Source organism: Struthio camelus, chromosome 4 (genome assembly GCF_040807025.1).
Source record: "Struthio camelus isolate bStrCam1 chromosome 4, bStrCam1.hap1, whole genome shotgun sequence".
Lineage (NCBI taxonomy): Eukaryota > Metazoa > Chordata > Aves > Struthioniformes > Struthionidae > Struthio > Struthio camelus.
The window spans coordinates 11,587,913-11,611,840 of record NC_090945.1 but is presented as its reverse complement, the minus strand read 5'-3'; the positions used below and the strand labels follow the sequence as shown (position 1 = coordinate 11,611,840).

The 23,928-nt window shown below is 64.7% G+C and overlaps 1 protein-coding gene across 1 annotated transcript in view; it reads right to left on the bottom strand.

Moving 5' to 3' along the window:
- Positions 1–23,928, bottom strand: part of LOC138067067 (maestro heat-like repeat-containing protein family member 2B) — a 34,557-nt gene that overhangs the window by 2,803 nt on the left and 7,826 nt on the right. Inside the window, exons 3-35 of the mRNA XM_068941026.1 lie at positions 15,899–16,038; positions 15,571–15,693; positions 14,946–15,111; positions 14,432–14,530; positions 13,711–13,862; positions 13,141–13,284; positions 12,510–12,602; positions 11,666–11,735; positions 11,438–11,551; positions 10,909–10,982; positions 10,487–10,606; positions 9,813–9,920; positions 9,462–9,621; positions 9,033–9,073; positions 8,608–8,749; positions 7,960–8,012; positions 7,241–7,348; positions 6,821–6,940; positions 6,512–6,634; positions 6,179–6,331; positions 5,919–5,945; positions 5,448–5,570; positions 5,033–5,112; positions 4,802–4,937; positions 4,575–4,670; positions 4,210–4,314; positions 3,859–3,982; positions 3,586–3,695; positions 2,724–2,876; positions 1,777–1,931; positions 1,372–1,534; positions 892–1,085; positions 172–309 (exon numbers count right to left, since the gene is read on the bottom strand). Of these exons, the coding sequence (XP_068797127.1) occupies positions 172–309; positions 892–1,085; positions 1,372–1,534; positions 1,777–1,931; positions 2,724–2,876; positions 3,586–3,695; positions 3,859–3,982; positions 4,210–4,314; positions 4,575–4,670; positions 4,802–4,937; positions 5,033–5,112; positions 5,448–5,570; positions 5,919–5,945; positions 6,179–6,331; positions 6,512–6,634; positions 6,821–6,940; positions 7,241–7,348; positions 7,960–8,012; positions 8,608–8,749; positions 9,033–9,073; positions 9,462–9,621; positions 9,813–9,920; positions 10,487–10,606; positions 10,909–10,982; positions 11,438–11,551; positions 11,666–11,735; positions 12,510–12,602; positions 13,141–13,284; positions 13,711–13,862; positions 14,432–14,530; positions 14,946–15,111; positions 15,571–15,693; positions 15,899–16,038 (3,907 nt within the window). The remainder of the gene's footprint in view (positions 1–171; positions 310–891; positions 1,086–1,371; positions 1,535–1,776; positions 1,932–2,723; positions 2,877–3,585; positions 3,696–3,858; positions 3,983–4,209; positions 4,315–4,574; positions 4,671–4,801; positions 4,938–5,032; positions 5,113–5,447; positions 5,571–5,918; positions 5,946–6,178; positions 6,332–6,511; positions 6,635–6,820; positions 6,941–7,240; positions 7,349–7,959; positions 8,013–8,607; positions 8,750–9,032; positions 9,074–9,461; positions 9,622–9,812; positions 9,921–10,486; positions 10,607–10,908; positions 10,983–11,437; positions 11,552–11,665; positions 11,736–12,509; positions 12,603–13,140; positions 13,285–13,710; positions 13,863–14,431; positions 14,531–14,945; positions 15,112–15,570; positions 15,694–15,898; positions 16,039–23,928) is intronic.

Genomic DNA, 23,928 nt, shown 5'->3' with positions numbered 1-23,928 from the left:
GCGCAGAGCACAGGCAGGCGGCACGCGGTTACGCAGGCAGGCACCCGGCCTCAAGCCCCAAAATTCACCCGCTCCCCCGCAGGCTCCGCTCGGCAACTCGGAGACGGCCAGGCCAGGGGAAGGGTCCCACCAGCCCCCCCAGGGCAGCGAGGCGCCTCCGCGGGCTCTCACCCGGTCAGGAGACAGACGCCGTCGTGGTGAGCCCGCGGGTCTTCCAGGGCGGCCCAGGCTCCCTGCTTCCGGAGCAGCCGCAGCCACTTCTCCTCGAGGCTCGTGCGCAGCACCACCTCCAGGGTCTCCAGGGAAAGCCTGGGGGGAAGAGCAGCGAGGCCTGCATCACCGCAACAGGCTCCTTGGGCAGAGCTAAGGAGACGCCGCCGCCTGCGAGGCGATCCTTCCCTCGAGCTCAGCCTCCCCCGGGGAGACGCAACGCGCCCCAAAATGACATCTCACCACCCTGGCGTCTGCCCGGCTGTGAGAAAACTGGCCTTTTCATCCTTCCTGGCACCCCGAACTCACCGATCGCGCTAGAAACCCCCAGGCTCTAGACTTCGCGCCAGAGGCCCCGTTGCCAGGGCCCCGGGCTGCCCCGGTCACCCGGCCCCAAAGGCAGGCCACGGCCACCTCCCTTTCGCGGGCAGCCTGGCCTGGCCGGCGCCACGCCGGGTTTTATCCCGCTCGTTCCCGTCCCTTCTCCAAGGGGCAGCAGGGCAGAGGGAAAGGCACGACACCCCGCAGGCAGGAGACGCGGCAGGCAAGGCCCGAGCCCTCGGCGGTACCGGCCGCGTAGGAGACGGGGCAGGCCAAAGCGCTGCCTCGGGGCCGTGAGCGAACGTGGCCCGGTTACGGGGACCAAAGCCCAGCCCCTGCATCTGTCCCGCTGGCTCCTACCTGCAAGGATTGTCATCACTCGTGTGTCCCTTGAGGAACAGCTTTCCCCGGGTGCTGACTTGGGAAAAGGGCATCTCCTTCCCCAGCGTGGCACTGATCTGCTTCAGCAGCACCGGCAGCAGCTCCGGCAGCAAGCGCTGCACAGCCTCCGGGGTCTGCTGCGTCGACACCACCTCGCCGATGGCACGTGTGATCTGCAGAGAAATTCAACCAGCAACGGCCTGTGAAAACAAGGCCTTTTCCCACCCTCCCCTCCCGCCTCGGGGACCTTTGCTGTCCGCAGTTCGGCTTTCCGCAGCAGCCCCGCAGGCTGGCAGCAGCAAACGGTCTCGGCTGCCCCCGCTGCCAGCGCTGCGAAGGGCCCAGCACGGCACCCCGAGGGCTCGGGGGGGTCGCAACGTGCACAAAACTCCCTCAGCCTGAAGGGTTGTTAGGACGTCCGATGCGAAGCTGCAGAAATGCGTCTGCCAGCGCACGCACCTTGAGCGGCTCCAGCGCAGCCTGACCGTCGTCTGCCTCAGCCTCCGCAGAGCTGCTCCTGGGCTGGTCGTTTCCCGAGCGCTCCAGTTTTTCCATTAAAGCCCTCAGGAGCTGCTGCACAAAGAACTTCCTCCCCAGGACCCGCCACAGCTCCACGGTGCCGCTGCAAGGCAGCACAAGTTCCCCCGTGAGCCTGCGGGCTCTGCGACCTGCGATGCCACCTCGGCGGCGGCCAAACGCTCTCCTGGCCTCCAAGGGGCTGGCGCGGGCCGGGCTCTGGCCGTCGGCTCTTGCCACGCTCAGGCTTTCTCCCCCGGAGCAGCAGGACCGGCTTCTCCGCTGGCTCCTGCTCGCCCCGTCGGCGGTGGGTCCTGCCTGCCCGCGGGGCCGGGGCACTGCGCGTACCTGTCCATGGGCAGCTGCTTCTGCAGCAGGCTGTCGATGACGGCCCCGGGGTGGTAGAGGGCCAGCACGGACACCGCCTCCAAGAGGACGCGTCGGAGGGTGTCCTGCTGCATGGTCGGCATCCGGATGTAAATGATGCTCAGGATTTCCGGCACCTGAACGAAGACCAAAAGAGCCGTCCTGCCCATCCTTTCCTCGTCCTCCCGCACAGCCCGGCACCCCACTTGGCCGATGAGCAATTCCTGCTCCCCGACCGTTTCTCAAGATCCAGCCCTAAAGCCCGAAGGCTCTGGCCAGCGGCAGGGGGACGCTGGACCGCCACGGGAACACATCTCTGCTGCCGACCGAGGGCGACACCGAGGAGCCGCCCTGGGCTGAGGGACCTGCCTGTGGCCCCCTGTGGCCCCAGACCCAAACCCGAGCGCAGCAGAGCCCGAGCGGAGGAGGGCAGCAGAGGCTGTGACCGTGCAGGCACCGGATGGGAACAGGCCCCAGGGCCACAGGCACAAATCACCAACAAAGGGGCCATGACTGCTCCCGAGAGCAACGCCGCCCCGGGGCTGGCACAGCCAGGCTCAGGCAGAACGACGAGGACCCACAACAGCCACCCAACATCAGAAAAGGCACCATGCACAGAGCAAAACGCCGGCAGTGCGTGGAGCTGGGCACCAAGGAACAACGAGCAAGGAAGGGGACTGTGCTAGCGAGCGTGTAAGAAACCCCAAGCAGCACCAGGAGTCAGGAGGAAGAAACCCCCAGCGTCAACGTCCTGTTCCTCCCGGGGCAGGGCCCGGGATGCCAACAGTTTGCTGCAACCCCCCTTCTTCTGGAGGCAGATGGGTGCCGTCCCCCTTCGGGCCCGGGGCAGGGAGGGCTGAGGGCACAAGGGGCAGGGCAACGGCCGAGGCGGGAAGGCCAAAGCCCCAGGGAAAAGGTGTCTCTCTCACCTTCGTGGAGAGCTGCCCCCCGCATTTCTCCAGGAAGGTGACCAGCCACTCGCCAGCTGCCTGAGCGCACGCGGACCTGACTGACAGCATCCCGTCCAGGGCGGCAGAAATGAAATCCGTAGCCTGCGCTTCGGGGATGTATTTGCAGATGATCTGGGGAGAAATCAGAAACAGGAGAGACCACGTCACACGTCTGCTCCGGCTCTTCAGAAAGGAGAGGAGACTCGGGCGCTGGGGGGCGGCGGGCCAGTTCGCTAGGCCTGGCGGGTGCGACCGCCTCCCAGGGCAGCCGGGCAGGCAGGGCTGGCTGAGCGCTGTGCGGCCCAGAGGCCTGGAAGTGTCTCCCCGGGCGCTGCTTGCTCACACGCAAAGCCTGCACCCTGCCCGCCCCCGGGGCCAGGCCCTCAGGATGCCAGAGCTGCTGAGAGCCTGCGCAGGCGCTGCGCACGCCGACCCCCTGCAAACGCACGGCTCGATACACGGGACGCCCAAACAAGTATGTGTTAAACCCAGCAAAGGGAGAACGGGCAGGAGACCAGAAAGAGAAGGCAGAGCAGCTTCCCGGCTTCCCTCCAGCACCTCTTTTCCCACAGACGGGTGGGTATGTGTGCTTCCGTGCGGTGTGTGACGGTCCCACACGCGTGCACACACCCCCACACACACCCACACACACCCCCCGTGGCCTCTCCTCCTTCCCCAGCGCGCCTGAAGGACGGACACGCTCGACAGCCGCTTGCTGCTCGCTAACCCCCGGCGCCCAGTGCCACAGCTCTCCCAAAACGGAGCGGGGCCCCGGCCGGGAAGCAGGCAGCTGCCTCGGAGCCCAGGCACCAGCTCCCCCCGCGCTGTCGGGGCCAGGTACCTTCGCCAGTCTGGAGGAAGCCTGGAGCTGAGCCTCGGCGTCTGGGGCGCTCAGCCGCTGGCACAAGGGCTGCACCTCGTCCTCCTCGGCCCCCGAGTCCAGAGTCTTGCCTGCAGCGAGCACCAGGAGAAAAGGGCCGTGATGGCGACGCAGACCCCACCTCTGGCCCGCGGGCCGGGACGAAGGAGGAACGGAGCCCGGCCCCGCGCGATCGTCAGGCCCCCGGGGGCACAGAGGCCCGGCTGGCCGAGCCTGGCCGGGGGCTGCCCTCACCTCGGATGCAGAGCAGGTGGCCCAGGCAGGCCCCTGCCCGCTGGCGGGACGCGGCCGGCGAGTCACAGACGAAAGGCGCCAGCAGTCCCACCATGGAGCCAAAGAGCTCGAAAGACTTTTCTCCCTGGGGAAACAGAAGGCCGATGAGAAGGTCGCGGGCGGCCCCGATGGCCGATCTCCCTCTCCCGGCTGTGCTGGCGTCCGAGCCGGGGCAGGGCAGCGGGGCAGCCAGCGGGGCAGCCCCACAGCCCAGGAGACCCGAAAGCCAGCACCCGGGCCCAGGGCAGAGCTCCCTGCCGGGGCCGCAGCCCGCGGGGAGGGGGGACACAGCGCACAGGGGTCCCTTCTCACCGTGCGCTCGAATCGCTCCTCGTAAGCGCCCAGCAGCTGGGCGCAGGCCTGCAGGGCCCTCTCGCGCTCCCACTCCTTGGCCGAGGTGAGCCAGTACTCCAGCACCTGGGCAAGAGCAGACCTGTCTCCCAACGGGCCTCCCCGGCCTGCCCGCCGCCACCCCAAGCGTCTCCCTCCCGCGCAGAGTCCCGCCGAGGAGCTGGGACTCGGCAGCCGGTGGCGCCGGCCCCTTGCCACCCCGTCAGCCGCTCGCGGGGGGCACCAGCGCAGACGCGCTGACCCTGCCGACTGCACAGCCCAGCTCTCCCCGCGCACCCTCCACCCGACGCCGGGGACGCCTCCCCCGACGCCCCCCGGATACTCACGTGCAGCATCTCTGCGCACCAGCCGGAGGTGAGGTCTTCCTCCAGCAGGGCTGTCACCAGCTCGCCGAGAGCCCCCATGGTCTGCGCGTGCAGACACTGAGAGCGGGAGAGAAGGACGGGCGTTGGGCCGCACACGGAGACGCCCAGCGCAGCCGGAGGGGGCAGCGTGCAGCGCCTGCTGCTGGGGGATCCCCCGGAGAGGCCGGGAGAGAAGGGCCAAAAGGTACCTGCACGCGCAGAGCGTCCGCCGCTGCCGCCCCCTCCTCTTCCGCCTGCTCCGGGGCAGGCAGGGGCATCGCGCTCTGCAAACACTGATCCAGGAGGTCGCGGTTTTCCTCCCGGCTCAGCGACGGCTTCAGTTTGCTGGCAGAGAAAAAGGAAGACAGGAAAGAGGCTTCCTACCCCTCCCCAGAGCGGGTCAAACCACAGCCCCCCCAGCCCTGGCGGGAAGAGCCTACCTCAAGTGCCCCAGGGCCAGAAACGCCTCCCTGCGCAGCGGGGACGCCAGGCAATCCCGGGGCTCCTCCTTCACCAAGCCCTGCAGGTCACAGAGACACGCGCACCGTGGGCAGCGGGCAGCGACCCAGAGCCCTCCCGCCGGGAACAGGCTCTTCTGCTCGCCCTGCCCCGGCGCACGCCCTGGGCACCCGCATGGCTCCCACAGCGGCACCGGGGCCGGCCAGCTGCCCCACCGGGGACAGACTCACTGCTCTCCCCAGCGACAGCCACCGGGCACCAGCACCTACGGGCCCCGAGGCTCAGGGCGCTCGAGAGGCCGCGCACAGCCAAGGGAGAGCATCACGCCTCGGGGCAACCGGCCTCGGGGCTCAGCCCCAAACTCCCCGGCGGGACAGTCCCGGCCCCGGCACTCACCAGCAGGATGCCCAGCAGCTCCCGTTTGGAGGAGAGCTCCACGCAGTGCGAGCCCCCCGCCCCCTGCATGGCGCGGCTGACCTCGGCGACGCTCTGGACCAGGGTCAGCTTCAGCTGCACGTCCTGCGGCCCAGGAGAGAGAAACACAGCGGCACCGATGAGCAACGCCTCACCGGGCCAAAGGCTGGTAGGGGAACACGGCGGGGCGGCCAGCCCCAAAGCACAGCGCACGACCACTGCATCTTCCAGGAGCCGCAGGCACATGGGCTCGGCGCGCGGGTCGGAGGAAGGAAACCTCCTCTCCCCTCCTTGGAGGAAGCTCCCCCCGGGAAGGCACAAGCTTTCCCGGCAACCGACTGCAAGGAGACCCCGGACCCTGGCCCGGCGAGCAGGAGAGCGAGCCCAGCACGCTGGCGATGGGAAAGGTGTGCGGCCAGGGCAGGAAGCAAGGCCCCATCGGGCAGCACTTACCTTGGTGGAGATGGTGAAGCCCAGCACCTGCAAGGCGAAGGGGGACATGCTGAGAGGCAACGAACGGTCGCAGCGCACGCAGCCACGCGGACACAGGGATACGCAGAGGGACACGGGCTGCGTTTGGGACTCGGCCTTCAGCGCAGACCCCTCCTCGGGGCTCTTTGCTACGAGACAGCCCGTCGTGGCGAGCTCCAGCTCGGAGCCGAGCTGGGGCAGGCGGCGCCTCGGCGTGGCCGGCCCTGCACCCGCGCACCCACCTGGCAGCTGGCGCGGTAGTGCTGCAGGATGCCCCTCACGATGTCACTCTCCACGCGGGCCAGGAGCTGCTCCCGCGGGGCGCAGAGCGCGATCCGGCTGTAGGCCAGCATGAGCGCCATGTGTGTCCCTGCTCTCTTCCCCTGGTGGTATTCCTGGGCCGTGGGAGAAGCCACGAGACGTCAGCCCAGCACCTCCGTGGACCCCAGCTCCCGCTGCCTCCCAACGAAGGAGCTGCCCCGCTTTCCATGCAGCAGCCACCACTGGGCTGCTACTGCTTTACAAGTGAAAAAAAGGCAGAGGAAAAAGAAGCCAAGACACCCGCGATCCTCTACCTTCAGGCGCTTGAAAACCCCCGACACTGGTCTTTCTTCCATGGAAGAGCCAAACTCCTGCACCAAGTCCAAGGCAAGGTGGAAGTGGCTCTCGGCAGAGCCGCCTACAACGCAAATCATCCCCTGCAACGCAAGAGAAAGGGACACTCAGCCACAGCAAGCTCCGAGCGACACCTGCCATAACATCCCACGGAAACAGCAGCGACACGGAGATCGGAAGAGCCTGGAGCGCTCTGCTGGGAGAGATCACCGCTCCCCTGGGAACACGGAGGGGCTCGGGGGAAAGCAAGGGGAGAAGAGGAAACCCACCTCTCTCTCAGACGCCTCCAAGTAATTTGTTCTCAGTAGATATTTCTTCACTTCCACGCGGACGTAGGGGACGTGCGGACACACTGCCAGGGACACCCCGATAGCCTTGTACAGGAAGGCCTGGAAGAGAAGAGGCCACCCCAGACGAGGTCACCCACAACCTGGCGGGACGGAGCGGGGCCGCGACGCCCCAGCCCGCACCAGGCATGAGGAGCCGGCTGCGGCGCCCGGCCGTTCAGCCCAGCCCCGCTGCCCGCTGGCGCCGAGACAAAAGCCTGCGTGGCGAAGGGACGGGAGCCAGGGAGCCCGGCCCGCCCGCAGAGGGCAATATCTGCAGGCGCAGCCCGGGGAGCGTCCCGGGCTCTCGTGCCAGCGCCCGTGGGGAACGGGAGCAGAAAGGAGACCTCGGCAGGGACCCACCTGCTCCCGGGACAGCCGGGGGTAGCTGCCCTTCTGCTGGCTCAGCTCGAAGCTCAGGCCCATGGTCCAGGCCTGGCTCTCGATCGTCTCCAGCGACGATCTCAGGAACTAGGGGAAGCACAAGCTGAAGCAAACCCTCCCCGGCCCCTGGGCGAGGGCTGCTCGCCAGGCGCCCGCTGCTCCTGCTCTCTCCCTCCCTCCACGCAGGGAGCCCCAGCGACCGGCCCGGTGGCGCACACGTATCCCGCAGCCATCGCTCGGGTTCAGTGAATCCTGCCTTTCTGCCCAGGGGTGGTGGCTTTCCACAAGAGACAGCCCAAAACATCTCGTCCTCTTTTCCCTTCCCTGTTTCATACGGAGGATTTTCTATTTCTCTGGGCGCTGGGAGATCATTCTTCTTGAGGGACTTCAAGGCAGGCCTGGCGCTAGCCTGCACGTGGCAGCTCCCTGGCTATACCGGTCACGGCCCGCGTCCCGCAGAGCCGCTCACAAAGCGGAACGATGTGACACGGCAGAACAGGAAACGACCCTCTGTGACCCAGAGCCCTTTGCAAAACAAAATCCTCTGGGCGTTTTCAGGGCGTCTTGTGGGCGTTTCCTCTTTTCTAAACTAAACTGGCATTCTCCTCCTTAGGCTCCCTCTGCTCCTGGGGAAGTTCCCACCCACACCTTCCCCCTCTTTCCCAGCGTCATTTGCTGCCCTCGCAGCAGCGCTCCACCTTAAGCAGAAGGCGCTCCCACTCGGCAGAGTCCAGGCAGCTCTCGCTTTTCCCTACAAAGCCAGAGCAAGACACGCTCAGTGTCACTTAGCACCAGAGGAGCCCAGGGGTCTCCTTGGCACTGCAACACCCCCCGGCTCCCACGCCAGAAGGGGCCCGAGCCGGGAGGCTCAAGCCCCGGCGCCAAACTCTTTGCCAGGCCCCAGACGCCCGGCGGACCCTGGGGCCGGGGGCCGGGGTCACTCACAGACCCGCCGGGCCCAATCCCCCTCGCTCCACTGCGGCTCCCAGGGCAAACCAGGCCGTCACACGAGGGCACGGACCACGCTCACGCGTTCTCACCCCGACACGTCTCCCCCACCCCCAGGAGCGCCGAGCCCGGCCCTCCCAAACACCCACCCAGCAAGGACGCCGGGGGGCTGCACAACCTGCTCGTGGCCCTGACGGGCAAGAAAGGCCCCGGCCCCCGCACGCACCGCTCCTGGGCGTTACTGCCCTCGGCGTCAGCGCGCGCTCCCTGGCAGACGAGCGGCCGCAGAGCAAGCGCTGAGAAACCCAGGGCCGATTCCCCTCCCTCACGCCTGGACGCTGCCTTTTCCTGCCTCCCCTTCGGCCTCCCCAGCCCCTTCCTCCCCGACGGCACTTTACCTTCCAGGTACTGCAGCAGGAAGGGGATCTTCACGGCCCACACCATCCCCACGGTGCCGTGGATCGCTCCCGGCAGGGCCTGCAGCAGCCGCAGGGCAGCGACGCCGCAGCCGCCGCCGGCGTGAGGAGCCGCCGCCAGCACCTGGGAGAGGGCAGGCGAGACCTGGGCTCGGGGCGGCCGCCGGAGCCGCGGCTTCTCCCCGGAGGGAGGGCGGTCGCTCCGCCCCGGCCGGGAGCCGCCGGCGTTGGCTTCTCCACGCCCAGCAGCAGGGTCCCCGCGGGGCAGGGGTGGCTCCGACTCGCTCTCGCACGCCTCTTCCTCCCCGGAGGCTGCCGGCCCCGGCCCCGGCCTGTGAAGCGGCTCTGCCCCGACCTCTCCCGTCGCCTCGAGGCCACGAAAGCCCTTTCCCCGGGCCCCTACTCACCAGCAGGCGAGCCAGCAGGGCCTGCGGCGTCGGCAGCTTGGCTGCGAGGAGGAAGAAAGGCCGGTGAGAGCGGCGCGACCGCCATACCCGGCCCCTCTCGGCTCGCGCAGCCCCCGCGCGGCCCACGGGCTGCTGACCGGCTGCGCTGCCGCAGCCCTGTGCCGGGGCTTCCCCAGGGCTGAGCAGACGGAGGTGCAGGCAGCTCCAGCGCGGCTGGGAAACGCTCCCGGGCCGCAAGCAGAAAGCTGCCAGCAGTCGAGCGAGGCGTCTCTGCCGGGCACGAGGAAACGCGGCACAGAGCTCCCTCGCCCCGGCCAGAGGGGCACGGCTCTGCCCGTCCTCGCTCCCGCCTCCCGCCTGCGTCTGGCAGGGCGTCCCCGGCCCCTGCACGGCCCGGCAGAGCACATGGCAATGGTTTCGGCTTCCTACCTCGCTCCCGGGAGGCCACGACATCGGCCTCCTCCTCTCCCTCCTCGTCCCCTGCTCTCTCCCGGCGCTCGGCCAGCTCTCGGAGGCACTGGGACAGGGGCACCAGCGTGCCCGTGTACTGGGCTGGCACCACGTACTGCAGGAGCCGCGGCCACAAGAGCTGCAGACGAGAACGAGGCAATTCAGCACTTTGGGGTTCCCGCCCCACCGCCAGCTCAAGAGCTCGTTTTAGCTCTGAGGGGGAAACGAAGGGCTACGTTTCCGCTCGCCCTGTGCACATAGGGGCCTGTTTGGGGAGCAGTTGGGGGAGAGCGGGGCAGGGAGGCAGCAGCAGGGCGCAGGACGACTTACTTTGGTCATCCCCCTGACGGAGACGTCCACAGAGCCCAGGATGTCCAAGCACAGGGCTTGAAGGTCTGTTGCTTCCTGTGCTTCTGCCCGAGAAAGGTTTCCCTGCGCCTGCAAGACACGGTTTGGACAACGCCAGCGTCACTCCCTGTCCCTGAGACGGGAGGTGAAGCGGGAACCACCCAGCGCTGCTGTGATGTCCCCTGGGAGCACCCGTCTCCCGTCTCCCGAGGCAGGAGAGAGCACAGAGGCCCAGAGGAGGGGCCAGGTCCCCGGCCAAGGAAGGACTAGACAGGCTGCGACCAGGGAGACCCGCTGCCCGTCGGGGCGCTCGCCAGCGTCCTTAGTCGAGGCCAGCGGCAGCCCGAGAGCAAAGCTGCGAACAAGGATCCCCTCGCCGGGACGGGCTCCAGCCACAGAGTCGGTGAGCACCGCTCATCTCTCGGGGCGAACAGTCAGCGCCGCAGTCGGATTTGCTACGCGCTGGTGGGAGGCCAAAGCGCTCCCCCGGCACCCTCCGAGATCCCCCCCAGGAACGGCGATGGGGACGCCGCTCAGCCCTCTGCACCGCTGACTGCAGCCCTGCTGAGGGGGGTTCCCCATTTCCAGGGCGCCCGCAGGGGCTCCCAGGACACCCCGGCACAGAGCGAAGCCGAAGCGTCACGCTCTGCCCTCACCAGTCTGCCGGAGGCCTGGCTGAACGTGGCGAAGACGTGGGCCACCAGATCCCAGGCCGAGCAGCTCTGGACGCTGCAGCTGAGCAGCTCCTTGGTGAAGCGCAGAACTGCCCTCGCCACCTGCCAGGGAGGAGATTGCAGTTATCCCCCGATAAGATAAGATATTCCCCCCCCCCCCTCAAGCTCGAAAGCCGAGGGGCAGACGCCTTCGCACCCACCCAGCCCATCTGCCCCATGGGGAGACTACACGGGCGCAGGAGACCCCTCTGCTCCCACGGTCACTGCCCTGCGGGGAAATTTCCACAGGGAAACGCTCGTCTAGGCTTGACCCCGACCCGCTGGGGCTGGCCAGGCTCTGCCCCGGGGGAAAGCTTTCTCTGACGCCCACCCACCGCGGTGCCGCCCCTCGCCAACCAGCTCACCTTCCTGCTGGGGTCTCTCAGCACAGACCGCACCGCCTGCACAAGCAGGGGCAGGCGCTGTCCTCCCTCCGCTGCTGGAAAAGACGGGGAGAGACGGGGGCTGAGGCAGAGCCCTCGGTTCAGCAGGGAGCTGGCAAAGCTCCCAGCTCTTTCACACCCGAGCGGCACAGAAAACTGGGCACGAGACTGTGACGGCCGAGGAAGCAGCAGAGTCCCCGAGTGACTCCCTTTACAGACACAACTGTGTGACGCGACAGACTGCTATAACAACACGGAGCACTGCAGAAACGCGATGGGGACACGTAGCTCGTGCCCCTGCCCCGTCACCCAGCGTCGGGCGCCATCACTGGTGTGTCACCGTTTACAGCTGCCCTGTCAGATCCCTGTCCCTGCAGCCACGTAGCAGCTTGGCTGGGGACAAGCCCATTGCAGCTCGTTTTGGGTGTTTGTGCATCACTTGCAGCCGTGTCTGCCCCCAGCCCGGCAGCCCAAACCCCTGGCCAGCCTCACTGCGCCTCGCAGCACTGACCTGCAGAGCGCACCAGGGCTCTGAGCAGCTCCAAGGACACCACGCGAGCGGCCTCGCTCCCGCTCCCCAGCTGCGAGTGCAGAAAAGCCACCGTGTCCTCAGCGCAAACTCGGGCTGCCAGGGAAAATTCGTGCTCTGTGTTAGCTGCCCGTGTCTTCCCCCCATTTCAGAGGTTTGGGAGAGAGCGGCAAGGGCACAGCGGTGTCACGCGGAGTCTCCTCCCCTCACCCAGCAGCAGGACGCAGTAGGTCAGCTCCGACCGGTGGTCCCCGCTGTGCTGCTTGCTTTCATCACTGAGCTGTGGGAACAAGGTGCGTTTCAGAGAAAAGAGCATCAGGACTGAGCGGACGGAAAAGAAACTGCTCCCTCCGCTCTCGGCTCCCCGGGAGCTTTGGACAGCTGCAAAGCGGCTGCCTGAGTCGGAGCGAGTCGCCCCGGGCCGGCCGCAGACTCCCTGGAGAGAGAGATGCGTCCCCGAGGGACGTTTCGCCCCGCGACCGCAGCTCCTCGCCTCATGCAGTGGATCACCCTTGCTTCGCTCCGGAGCTCCAGAGGGAGCCCAGAGGGAAGTGCCGGGGCTTTGGTGGCCAACTCGGGATGCCGAACTTCGAGGAGATGAACCCTTTCCCCAACCTTTCGCTTTCCCCCTCCCTCACTCCCAAGGCAGGCCTAGCCCCGGGACGCGACCCACAGCCAAAGCCCAGCCCACCCCACCGAGGCGCTGGGCACATCCAGAGGTCTGGGGCGGCCGGGCTGCCCAGGGCTGAGCGGGTGCAAACGCTGCGCTCCGCTCGGGGTCTCTGGGCTCCAGAGAGCTGCGACGGGGCTGGGAGGGAAACTGCTGGGTGAGCTGGGCTCTCCCCTGAGCCTGCGCACAGCAGCCACAACCAGCTCTACAACAGCCTCCAGACACCGGAACGGGAGGCGACTCCCTACAGTCTGCATGGACCCGGCCTTCAGGTAGGTCCTCCTGGAAGGACGCTCTGCCCGGCCGTCCAGCAGGACCTTCCTGGCCGCGCGAATCAGGTCTGCTGCACCCAGCGCAAGCGGCACAAGGTCACGCTGCCCTTACCTGGCTGTGCACAGCGGTGCCGATGGCCTGAAGCTTGTCCTTGGGGATGAGGATCTTCGCTTCCCCCAAAGTCTCAAGAAAATAACTCAGACCCTGCAAGGGAACGGGGGAGGAAGACAGGCGCTGTCACCTAAAGCAACGTCTTAAAAAAGGAAACCCAGCCTCTTTGTGATGAACTCCTCAACTCCAGCCCCCAGGAGAAAAACCCAAACCCTCCTGCACGGGGCTTCTCGTGTGTCCTTCCCTCCCAGCAGCAGCCTTAGAGGGCTTCTCCTCTGCGCAGAGCCCATCGGACGACGTTCACACCCCTCAGACCTCCCCTCCCCGCCAGACGCGGCTGGATGGTGCCCAGGCGTTACAGCAGAGCCCCTCGCGCCCACGGTGCTCTCGGGACACGGCTCGAGGCCTCCCTTCCCAAGGAGGTTGGGCCCCGAGGATGCTCAGCTCCCTCTCGGCCCCACCTGCGCTGCTCTGGTGCTGCCCGAGAAGCCCAGGAGGCCTCAAGCCTCCCCTGCCCTCTCCATTTCTTCTCAAGGGGCCCCGGCTCCTCCAGGCACCCCACAGCCCCCTGAAACCTTGCAGCACGTGCACAGACCCCATGGCCATACCGAGCCCCACTGTGACACCTCACCTTGGTCACCCGGAAAGTGTCCTGGACCTGCTGATACTGGCCCAGGAGCCAGGGGAGCTGCGCCCACACCTGCTCCCAGTGCTCCTCCTCGTGCAGGAGGAGGCCCATCATGGCAGCCATCGCCCCCAGGACCGCCTGCTTGACCTGCACGGAGGGCAGTGAGACGCTCTTCATCAGGGCTGAAGGTCCTTCCGCCCCGACACGGTCTGCCCTCCCCACAGACAGGCGTTTCCCTGCTTCCCCTGGAGGACGAGGGCTTGCTCCACAGCAGAGGGCACGTCCCCAGCCCCGGGCCCCCCCGGCCCTGCCCAAAGGCCCCGGATTCGGCTGGGTCCCAGCAGGGCGGCCCCCGGCCCCGTGCTCCTGGGCGCGGGCAGCGGCTGAAGATGCAGTCCCGCACGCTGCCTGTCGCCTGCCACCAGCATCGGCAGGGCCCGGCTTTGGGTGCTGCATCAGACACCCTGCTCCCTCCCCGGGCGCCTCTCCTCCCACACGGCCCTCATGCTGACAGACAGACGGACCCCAATGTTGCTGCTGCCGCCGCGGGGCTGCCACGGCAGCCGTTCTCACCTCCTCCTCCTCGCAGCCCAGCCAGCTCCCCACCACGTGGCAGAAGAGCGGGTGAACATTGCTGCAGAACTGGGCCTGCCCCATGCGCGGGAAGGGGCATTTCTCCCAGTCGCGCAGGTAGGTGTTTACGGCCTTTGACCACTGCTCCAGGACTGCAGCGAGACAAGGCAGAAGGATCACGTCAGAGTCTGCCGCGCGGAGGAGACTGGAGGAGACCGGGTCTGGCTCCAAGGACAAGCCGTGCAACGCTTTGAGATGCCGGGACCGAAACGCTGCGTTCTTGCTCGCCTCCTCCCCATCACTCCCGTTCCTCCTCCTCACAGCCTTGGTCCCCCCTGCACTTCTCACTGCCTCCCTGCCCAAACCTTCCCCAATACTCGCCCGCTCTCTTTGAACCCCACAAAACCAGCCTGCCCTGCAGGGAGAAGGCGCGAGTGAGCCTGGGCAGAGCTCCAACGATGGGAGGTCGCACCAGGAGGAAAGCGCAGCAGCAGGGGCAGCGGCAAGGGCCCAGGAGGGCCTCTGCACCGTTGCGCTGAGCGCCCCCACCTCCCGCCCACAGAAACCTCCTGGGCTTCAGATCCTGCTTCGCCCCGTTGATGCTGGTGGGGACGGCAGAGGCCTGACCTCGCCGCAGGCTCGGCCCTGCCGTGGCCCAGCAACAGCCCCGGGCGCCGAGGGCTGCTCCGGCCCTTCCCCTCCCCGCGGGGCCGACACTCACCGCCACAGACAGCGCGCAGGGTCCGGCTGCTCCCCACCTGGCTCAGCATCGTGAGCACGGCGAAGAGCGTCATTCCCACGAAGGGGACGCACCGCAGGGCTGCACAGAGGGCAGGGGCAGGGGCACAGAGAGCGGCCGTCGTCAGAGGAAGCTGGGGCAGCGCACGGGGGAAACCCCGGGGCAGCGCGGCAGGGCGAGCCCGCGGGCTGCCGGGCCCCCGGGGACGCGCTGGAGAGCCAGCGGGGCACCAAGCTGCCCGAGGGGCCGGGGCAGGCCCCAGCATGGGGAGGGACTCGACAGGGCACCAGGGTGCTGGGGCCTGCCCCGAAGCGGGGAGCGGGGCAGCCCTTCGGGGGCCTGCGAGGGTGGCGGGGGCAGAGCCCGCCACGTTGCCTCTCCCGCCCGTCCCCTCCGTAGCGCTCCGGTTCAGCACGGAGCATTTGGGGGACAGGGAGGATCCCTTCTCCCGGTTACCGCAGACCGTAGCCCCGAGCCGGAGGCCGAGGGGCCCTACCGTAGCTGCTGGCCAGCTTGCCCAAGGTGACAAACACAAAGTCCTCGGAGATCTCTCCCAGGGCCCTCAGGTGGCACTGCAGCTCATACATGACGCTGTCGAAGTGGGAGCGGGCCAGAGCCACCAGGACGTCGCTGGCGGCCGTCCGCACGTCCTCCGTCACACCCTGGCGAGAGCAACGAATCCCCCCTCAGCAGGAGAAAGGCCGAGGCAGCCGGACAGGCTGAGCGCGCCGGCGGCCACCGCCTGCCTCCAGCCCTCGGTTCCTGCCTCGGCCACCTCCCTGCACAGCTCCCGGTATCGCCCCCAAATCCATTGCAGCCACGAGCCCCCAAGGCCTCTCCCTCCGGGAAACACTTGCTGGTGCACAAATCGTGGCCCTGCACGTCCCAGCTCCGCCACCAGCCCTGGGCGCAGGCGCTGCTGGCTCAGGGAGCTGCTCCCGCTCCCCGCTCCCTCTGCAGCTCTCGCGGAGGCAGATCCGCGGGGAAGGAGCTGCCCCAGGGCGGCTGGCAACCTCTGACGGGTCTTAGCGCTCGAGACGTGTCGGCAGAGCCCTCCTGCGGTTTACAGAGCCCGGCTCCAGCCGGGCGCCGCTGGCTGCCTTCAGAGAGGAGCAGCTCACCTGCGCCGCTCTCATGTCCCTCGAAGCCGCTGCGATCGCTCTGCCCAGGACAGCGCTCTGCAAGCGGCCATCCTCGGCCTGCAAGACTCTCTCCAGCTCTCGGTAAGTCTCCGCCCTGTCGCCCTGGGGACACAGCCCAGAAGGGAACAGGTCGGCCCTGCTGTCCCTGACCGCCAGGGAGCCCCACAGCTGCGGACACGGGGCCCGCCAGCGGCAGCGTTTGCAGCACGCGCCGTTCGCGGGAGGGCAGCGGCCCCCTTGGGAAACCAGGGGCCCTGCCGGGCGCCTGCGAACCCACGCGCAGCCCAGCGCGACGCCCCTGCCTCACCTCCTCGTCTTGCAGGCGGTTGCACAGAGAAGTCACGAGGTCAGCAGAGGTGGGGACGGCTGCAGGGACGGACTCTGCCGCCCTGCCTCCATCCTCGGCCACGCGAGGTCGGGACCAGCAACCTCCGCAAGTGAAGAGACCTGAAAGGCGAGACCAGAGGACGAGCGTCAGCTCTGCTGGCCTCAGCCGTCCGCACCAGCCCGGGGAAAACGCCTCCCCCGCCGGGAGAGAAACCCCTCCGCTCCCCGCTAATGCGGCGGCCCAGGCTGCGCTCACGGCAGGGCGACGGCAGCGACTCTTCCCCTCTGCTTGGCCCTCGTGAGACCACCCCCGCCCGCTGGTCCCCTCTCAGCTCCCACTACGAGACAGACACGGAAACGCTGGGCCGAGTCCAGCAAAGAGCCACCGCTGCAAAGGGCTGGTGCCCGGAGCACAGTAAACACGAGGAGAGGCCGCGAGGGCCAGCTTTGGCCAGCCTGGAGAAGGCCGGGGGAAGCGCGCTGCTGCCAGCAGCTCCCAAGCAGAGGGTGCAGAGGGGACGGAGCGACGCTCTGCTCAGAAACGCCCGGTGATGGGGCGAGAGGCAGCAGGGACAAACGGGGAGACGGGAAATTCCCGTTAAACGTTAGGAAACAATTGTTCCCCGGAGGGTGGCTGAGCAGGGAAGCAGGTGCTCATGGAGGCTGTGGGACCTCCATCCTCGGAGATACCTGGAGATCCTCCCACCCTGATGGGCCATGGCCCGCGCAGCCCTGCTCCGAGAGGCCCTGCTTGGAGCCGAAGGTCGGCCCCCACCCCACAGGCTCCCGGCCCCCCTCAGCCACGCTGTGCACATAACACCCGCAGCCTGGCGGGTTTGGAGCCACGGCCTCTGCTGCCCGAACAGGCCAGTGGTGCTGGAGCCACTAGGCCCATCAGGCCCGACTCCTCGTGAGCCAGCACTGAGGTCCCCTGCAGTGCTGGGGGAGAGCCCGAGGCCGGGTGACGGCCCTGCACACTTTGCTCCGGTCCCCTCTCCCTTGCGGTTGGGGCGCGCTAGCTCCTTGGGTGGAAAGTCCGTCAAACGAGGGCCCGGCGGAGCCGTGCGGGAGCGAGGAGGAGGCGTTCCCCGAGGAGCCGTCGCCAGGCTCAGGGGAGCTCCCGCAGCGGCAGGAACAGCCGGCCCGGCCCCAGCCGGTGGCGCTGAGCGCCGGGGGGTCTCCCGCGGGCCCCGGCCCCTCACCTCGGAGCGCCCGGAGTCTCCACATGGCGCCGGGCCAGGGACAGCGCTGCTGCGCCAGCCCCACGTGGATGCAGAGCGGGACCGCAGGGACCCACTCCTACACACCACCCTCACCGCCGCAGAGCGCTGCGGCCAATGAGGGCCTGGCCCGGCACGCCCGCCTACATCACAGACGGCTGCGACCAATGAGGGCCGGCTTTGGGGCACACCCCTGCGCATCACAAAGGCCTGCCAGCCAATAAGGGCAGGCTCCAAGGCCCCACCCACCCAGGGCAGGGCAGGGCACCCCGAGGTGCCCCAGCACCCCATCTCCCTCTGTCACTGCCCTCCACCTGCTTCCCTCGCAGGGGTCTGGTCACCAACGTGGCCGGAGCAGCGGCTCCCAGCCCCTCCCTGCTCCCGGAGCCAGAGGGCACGGGGCTCAAGGCGGCTGGCTTGGCCTTCTCTTGCCTCTGCCTTTTTGCCTGACTTCCTCCAAAAAGGAGCCTTCTGCAGACTCCTCACCTCTGTACGTGCTCGTCTGTGCCTTCCCCTCTGCTCCCTCCACAAAGTCCTTTTGGCACTCCTTCTCCAAGCACAACAAAGCTGGACCAAAAACTGCAGACCTCAAACCTGCTCCAGTCTTAAGCGTGCCATAAGAACAGGTGGTCAGGTGAAGGGGAGACACCCGGTTCATATCTTAAAGGAACATTTCAGCTCCCCTCTACTGGGCAGGAGAAAATTTCAACAGAAGACAGACCCTGGAAATCAGGCGTTATTAGGGTCTGGGCATGTAGGGACTAACACAGAGAGTCACTTTATTGAGCTGACTGTAAAATCCACGCTGGCACGGCCTAACTGCATCCAGTCATCAGCTTTTACTTAACATAGAGTACAAATTTTTACTCCGTTTCCAGAGCCAGCCAAGAACATCAACATCTTCTCAAACGTAGCAGCACCCATTTGTTCAGACGTAGTGGAACAAATGCTAGTGTGGGATGCTGTGCAACATCCTCGTGCGCTGGATTTATTTAGTTGCATTTCTATAGTCTGGGGGCTCTTCTGGCAGAACAGGGGATCGCTGTGCTTGTTGCTGAACAAATGCAAAACAAGGAGACGGTCCCCGTGCAAATGGGTCATGCTCACAGGAACATGGTCACAAGGGAATCCCAGCTCCAGGCGCAGAGGAGCCGCCCGGGGCAGCAGCTCCTGGCAGATGAGGGACAGCCTGAGGCAGCCCGGGAGGGCTGCAGTCTTGGCCCAAATAATTTTGCCAGAAGCAATGAGGACAGAGGCTGACTGATCCTTCACTCCAGGCAAGCAACGCTGGAGACCAGGGCCACCTCCCGCTGCATTGCGGAGAGGCCCCCCACTCACAGCAGAGCAGCCTCACCAGCAGGCTCTGACCAGCCAGAAGCTCAAGCTGCTCCAGGAAAACCAGGAAAACACCTGACCTGTCCTGGATTTGCTCTGGGCCAATTCTTGCAGGAACTACTGCTCGGTCCTTGCTTGCCAGCCATAACTCGAGACAGGAGACACGTGAATGGAGACACTCGCGCGTCCCCGACTGGCAGCTAGCAGAAAGCAGTGCTCTGCCTAACAGTGTGACTTCCTGTGCTGGGCATAAGCTGCAGGGCTCACTGCATTCACGCCTGAGCGTGCCACCAGCTGGTGCATGCGTGCCCAAACAACTTAGGCATGAGCACCCAATTATTTCATGCATAAACACCCAAGCAAATTATGCAGGAGCATCCAGTTATTTCACACAGGAGTCCCCAGGAAATTTATGCACAAGCGCCTCAATAGCTCGCACATGAGCATCCAACTCATTTACATTTGAGGGCCCAAATACGTCCTGCACGAGCACCCGGTTCATTTATGCATGAGCGCCCTGGCGTTTCACACGCGCCCCATCAGTTCATGCAGGAGCACCTAGTTACTACACCCACGAGTGCTGCGTTGGGTAGAAACTGCAGGGTTCAGGCAGCAGGGGGCGGCAGTGGTGACCTGTTTGGGAAGAGGCTATGAATTGCCCAGGTCCAGTTGCACCCAGTCGCAGCCAGCTCTGACACCAGCATAAGTCATCACGCGCCAACATGTCAGCCAGGGAGAGGAACCTGCGGGCCCCTGCTCAGACAGATTTAACCAAGAGCAGGAGCCACCAAGGGAGGAGACGCATCAGGAGATACATGAGGAGACCTGCAGAGACAAACTTCAGGAGACAGGTGGCAGGAGAGACTGCTGAGGAGAGGTGCGGCTGGAGACAAGCTCCTGGAAGGAGGTGCTCCATACGCCAGAGGGGTGCACTTCCGAGGGGCCCGTGGCCCGTAGGCAACCCACACCGGAGCAGGGTCACCTCTGAGCGACTGCAGCCTCTGGGTGACCCACCCCAGCACAGGTACACCCCTGAGGGACCGCAGTCTACGGGTGACATGCACTGGGGCGGGGACAGCACTGAAAGGAGCACAACCCACGGGCCACCTACACCGTGAGCTGCCCCTCAAAGGACTGCGGCCTGTGGGTGACCCACGCTGGAGCAGATAACCCTGCAAGCGACTTGGGCCTGTGGAGGACCCATGCTGGGGCCCGGACACCCCTGAAGGGATCGCAGCCCGTGGAGCACCCATGCTGCAGCAAGTACACCACCAGAGACACAAAGCACGGAGAAGTGGCTGACAGTAACCTTTACGCACACAGCCCCAACCTCCTGCAGTGCCCATCACCTCACTGAAGGAACAGGGACGGACTGAGGGTAACTGAGACACAGCAGCAGGGAGGAGAGCTGTTGGCCTTAAGTTTCCTCCCCCTTTCCTAGGCTCAAAGTTTTTACTGGAGTGTTTGTTGAATTGTTTACCCTTTCTTTTTTCTCAGGACCCAAGTCAGTGATTGGAAGTTTGTGTTGATTAGCAATCAAGTCTACTAAGTAAAAATTCCACAAGTTGAGACTGTTTTGCCCACGACATTGCTTGGGCTGGGCCTGAACATCACGTCCCTTCCTCACGCCTTGGCTCCCCTAAAGCCACGGGGCATGACAGACATTCCCCTAAGGGCACCATCTTTGACCAAGAAGGACAAAATCGGAGCCCCTCTCCCCACAGGGGGCTGAACACCTGCCCCTCACAGCCCCTCGGAGCTGCACAGCACCGACCGGCCCCAGCACCGTTTCAGGGCCCAGGCAAACCCCCAGGCACGGGGGGTGGCCTGGAGCAGATGGCACTTTTGGGGCTCTCTGAACCTGCTGCTTCAGACTATTTCCTCTACTGCCAGGACCATCGTGGACTGCTTTTCAGTGCCCCAAGAGCAAACCTGCTCAGAGGAGGGGAACGGACAGCAGCACAGCACCGGGAGAAGGCACGTCCGCTGGGCTGCTGAACGGAGCAACCAAGCCAACGTTCCTGAAGCACAGAGATCATAACGCTGTCGGGGATTTTCCTCGTCCCTGCTAAGAGACTCTCTGGTTTCCTATTCTAATTGTTCGAACACTATCAGAAGGAGAGAATGAAATAAGATGGTATAAATGGATTTGTCTCTCTCTTTTTTTTTTGGCCAAGAATATTTGCCAAGGAGTGGCCAGTTTTTTTCTCCTGCTTGTTCACTAACACTGCCTTACAGCAAAACTCCAGAGGGAAGAACTGCACTCCTTTCCCAGCTGATCAGAGGACTAACAGCTGGGCCAGAGAAGGAGCACGAACACCAGGAAGATACAGGAACCTAAACCTCTGGTTAAAAGGGAGTTTCCAAAACAAAAGAGGAGTTCCTGGCAGACTTCGGCTTCAAACCAGTCTGCTTCATCACTACAGCAGGAAGAGCAAGCTACTAAGTTTAAGCGGATACAAAAGAGAAATCCATCTCAAAATAAGACAGACATCTGACTTGGTTTAGAGGAAAAGTTACTACCATCTGCTCCAAGCAGCTCAGAGGACCAACACCGAGAGCGTTTGCTAGACACAGGGAAACACGGTAATTCTTTTCCCTACGCTTGGGAAAACTGAAGTACAGATGTCAGAGGCAGATTTGCTGGCTAAAGAGGCGCGCCGCAGAACTCACCACTTGGCAAACACACAGGAAAAAAAAGTAAGATCTAAAAAAAGCCTCGAGGATCATATCCTTCAGTAGTCCCAGGCGAGCACCAGAGTTGCTATGTAATTACTATCTGCAGCCCCCCCAACAATTTTTTTGTTGGCCTGTGCTCTGCTTAGCAGTAGTTAAACCCTTCTGATTTCCAGTAATTCTATTCTGAAGAAATTAAGAGGCTAAACAGGCACTATTTTTCCTGAGTTTTACCAAAAAATGCAAAGCCCGTACAGATCCTCCTGGCACTAGCGGAACGTTTCCATCCCTAACAAGAGCTGTGCAGGTTGCACTGCAGGCACAGAGAGTAACCAAAACATAAAACCCAAGGGGAAAACCAAACTGTTTCTCTTCTCCATCTACTCCTTAGTTCATATCGCAGCTCCACATGCAATCGCTTTGGTGTTTGGGAGCAAACAGTTCCCGAACGGGAAGCAGAAACACCAGCTGGCAGCGCACAGGGACCTCCTGAACCAGACCGGTCACCAAGAGGGAAAGCTGGTTTTCCGTGATCACCACTCGGGAGCTCCTGGTTGTTTCTTCCATCCCTACAGCCCTGCCTCCCAAGGACCAAGGCTCACGCGCGCACGTTTCCAGTCCTCTGGCTGCCCCACCACCACCCCTCACACCAACTCCTGCAGCGACAGTCCTTGGCACTAAGGGCACAAGGGCAACAGGAACGGGTATGAGCACCTCAGCCCCTTAACGAAAAGCGGCACGGCCATTCCCTGGCCGTCACAGAACAGCCAAGGTGGGCAGGGACCTCTGGAGATCCTCTAGTCCAACCCTCCGCTCCCGCTCCGGCAGGGCCACCTAGAGCGCATTGCCCAGGATCGCATCCAGGCGGGTTTTGAATATCTCCAGAGGAGACTCCTCAACCTCTCTGGGCAACCCGGTCCGGTGCTCTGTCACCCGGTCGCTCCGCGGTGACTTGACAGCCGGGGAGCAGGGCTGAGCAGGCTGGTGAGGGGAACACCAGCCAGCCGCTGCCTTCCTGCTGGCTCCCCCTGGGGCTGGGGAAAGCCACCCCGGGGCTGGGCGCGGGCCAGCCAGCCCCTACTTGCTCCTCGCTACGGGCAGAGGGGCAGAGAGAGGCCTGAGGGGGGGCTCTTAAATTAACAAAATACCCGTAGGCAAACCCATTCATCGCCCGCCCTTCCGAAAAACAAGCCCTTCCAGAAAGCAAGCTATTTAGCAGAACGGGAGGAAAGAAGAAAAGGAAGAAACACACTGCCTGCCCCTTTGTGCCCTTTGGCAAGCGAGGCGGGGGGAGATCAGAAAAACGAGCTGAACCCGCGCGTTGGCCTTCGGGGCAGGGCACTGACCTGCCGCCGCTCCCGCCTGCCCGCACTCACGCTCACACACTCACTCACACTCACCCCCCCCACCCCCCCCTTCCCCTCAGCGCGGGCAGCGGCTCTGCCCCGGGCGGCGCGAGCCGGCGCCAACGGCCCGCGCGAGCCGCCCCAACGGTCGCGAGCGGCCGTTACTCGGCGGGGGGAGGGGCGGGGCCGCCCGCCCGCCAGCACCACCCAGCCCCTCGCCGCGCCCCCGCCGCCTTCCCGCCCCCACACGCGGACCAGCCCCCCGTCCCCCCGCCCCGGCTCCAACGCCTCCCCGCGCCCTCTCTGCGCTCCCTGTCCCGCTTCAACGGCGGCTGCTGCCGGGGGCAGAGGGGAGAGGGGATCACGGCGGGGGGCTGCAGGCCTACAACGCTTGCTTTAAAACACCTAGGAGGGGGGTATCCACACAGGGAAGGGGGCTAACAGCAATTAAGGATGTAACTGGACCGCACGCAGCGACATCTCCAGCCCCCCCACTTCTCGCTGTCTGTCAGGTACTAGACAGCGCTCAGGTCCTTGCCCTTCAACTCTTAACTCAGAAGCGCAGTTACCTTTAGATTTGCGTTTTGAACCTGACCGACCCTGGCTCCAAGGCATGAAAAGCAAGCCTTCAAGCCAAGGTTCACGCAGGCTGAATACAGTAGCTTTGATGCAAAAGAGGGTATTGCAAACATTACTCCGCAGGGAGCCAGCCTGTGACCCGGCTCCCCGCAAGGATGCCGCATCCAAGGACGGCTGCTCCAAGTGCAGCATCGCCAACGAGGCGGACAGAAAGGCTCACCTCCAAGCTCAGCTCCAGGAGCTTGCCCACCCTGTGTTTTTGCAGCCTCTCCCAGCAGTACTCCCATGCCAAGTGACCTCCACCTTTCCAATGCAATGAAGGCCCAGCAGGTGCTCACTGCTTTGAGCTGCACACACAGTTGAGCCTCTCCTAAGAGCAGGGCAGCTACTAAACAGCCTAGGCAAAACTCCTGTATGCTTTCTGAAGGACCATTCAGTGGTGCTGTCCTTTAGAAGACCACTACAGCTGTACTCCATAAGCAGGAGCCTTTTGATTTGTTTTCTAAAAACATTTTTGTCATTGGGTTTCCACTAGCCCACAGGTGTTACACAGATCATTTCCCCCAATACCCTTTTCCAGGGGAAGGGCTCAAAGTGCCAACATAATGCTTGACCTCATTCTTCGGCCTAGCCCCTGTCTGCTTCGGTCATTATTTGGAGAGGCATGCCACTAGCTAAACCTGCAGAAGGACAACTCTCAATCCACGTGAGGTTGCTCTAGCTGATGATTTAGGTTGCTTCCTTATACCCAAGGTATTCCCGCACTATTCAGCAATGCCATCAGGCTTTAGAATTCTTCATTCCACAAAGCTCTTTCTTGCCTATTCTCTTTGCCACCTTCCTTTACCCTCAAG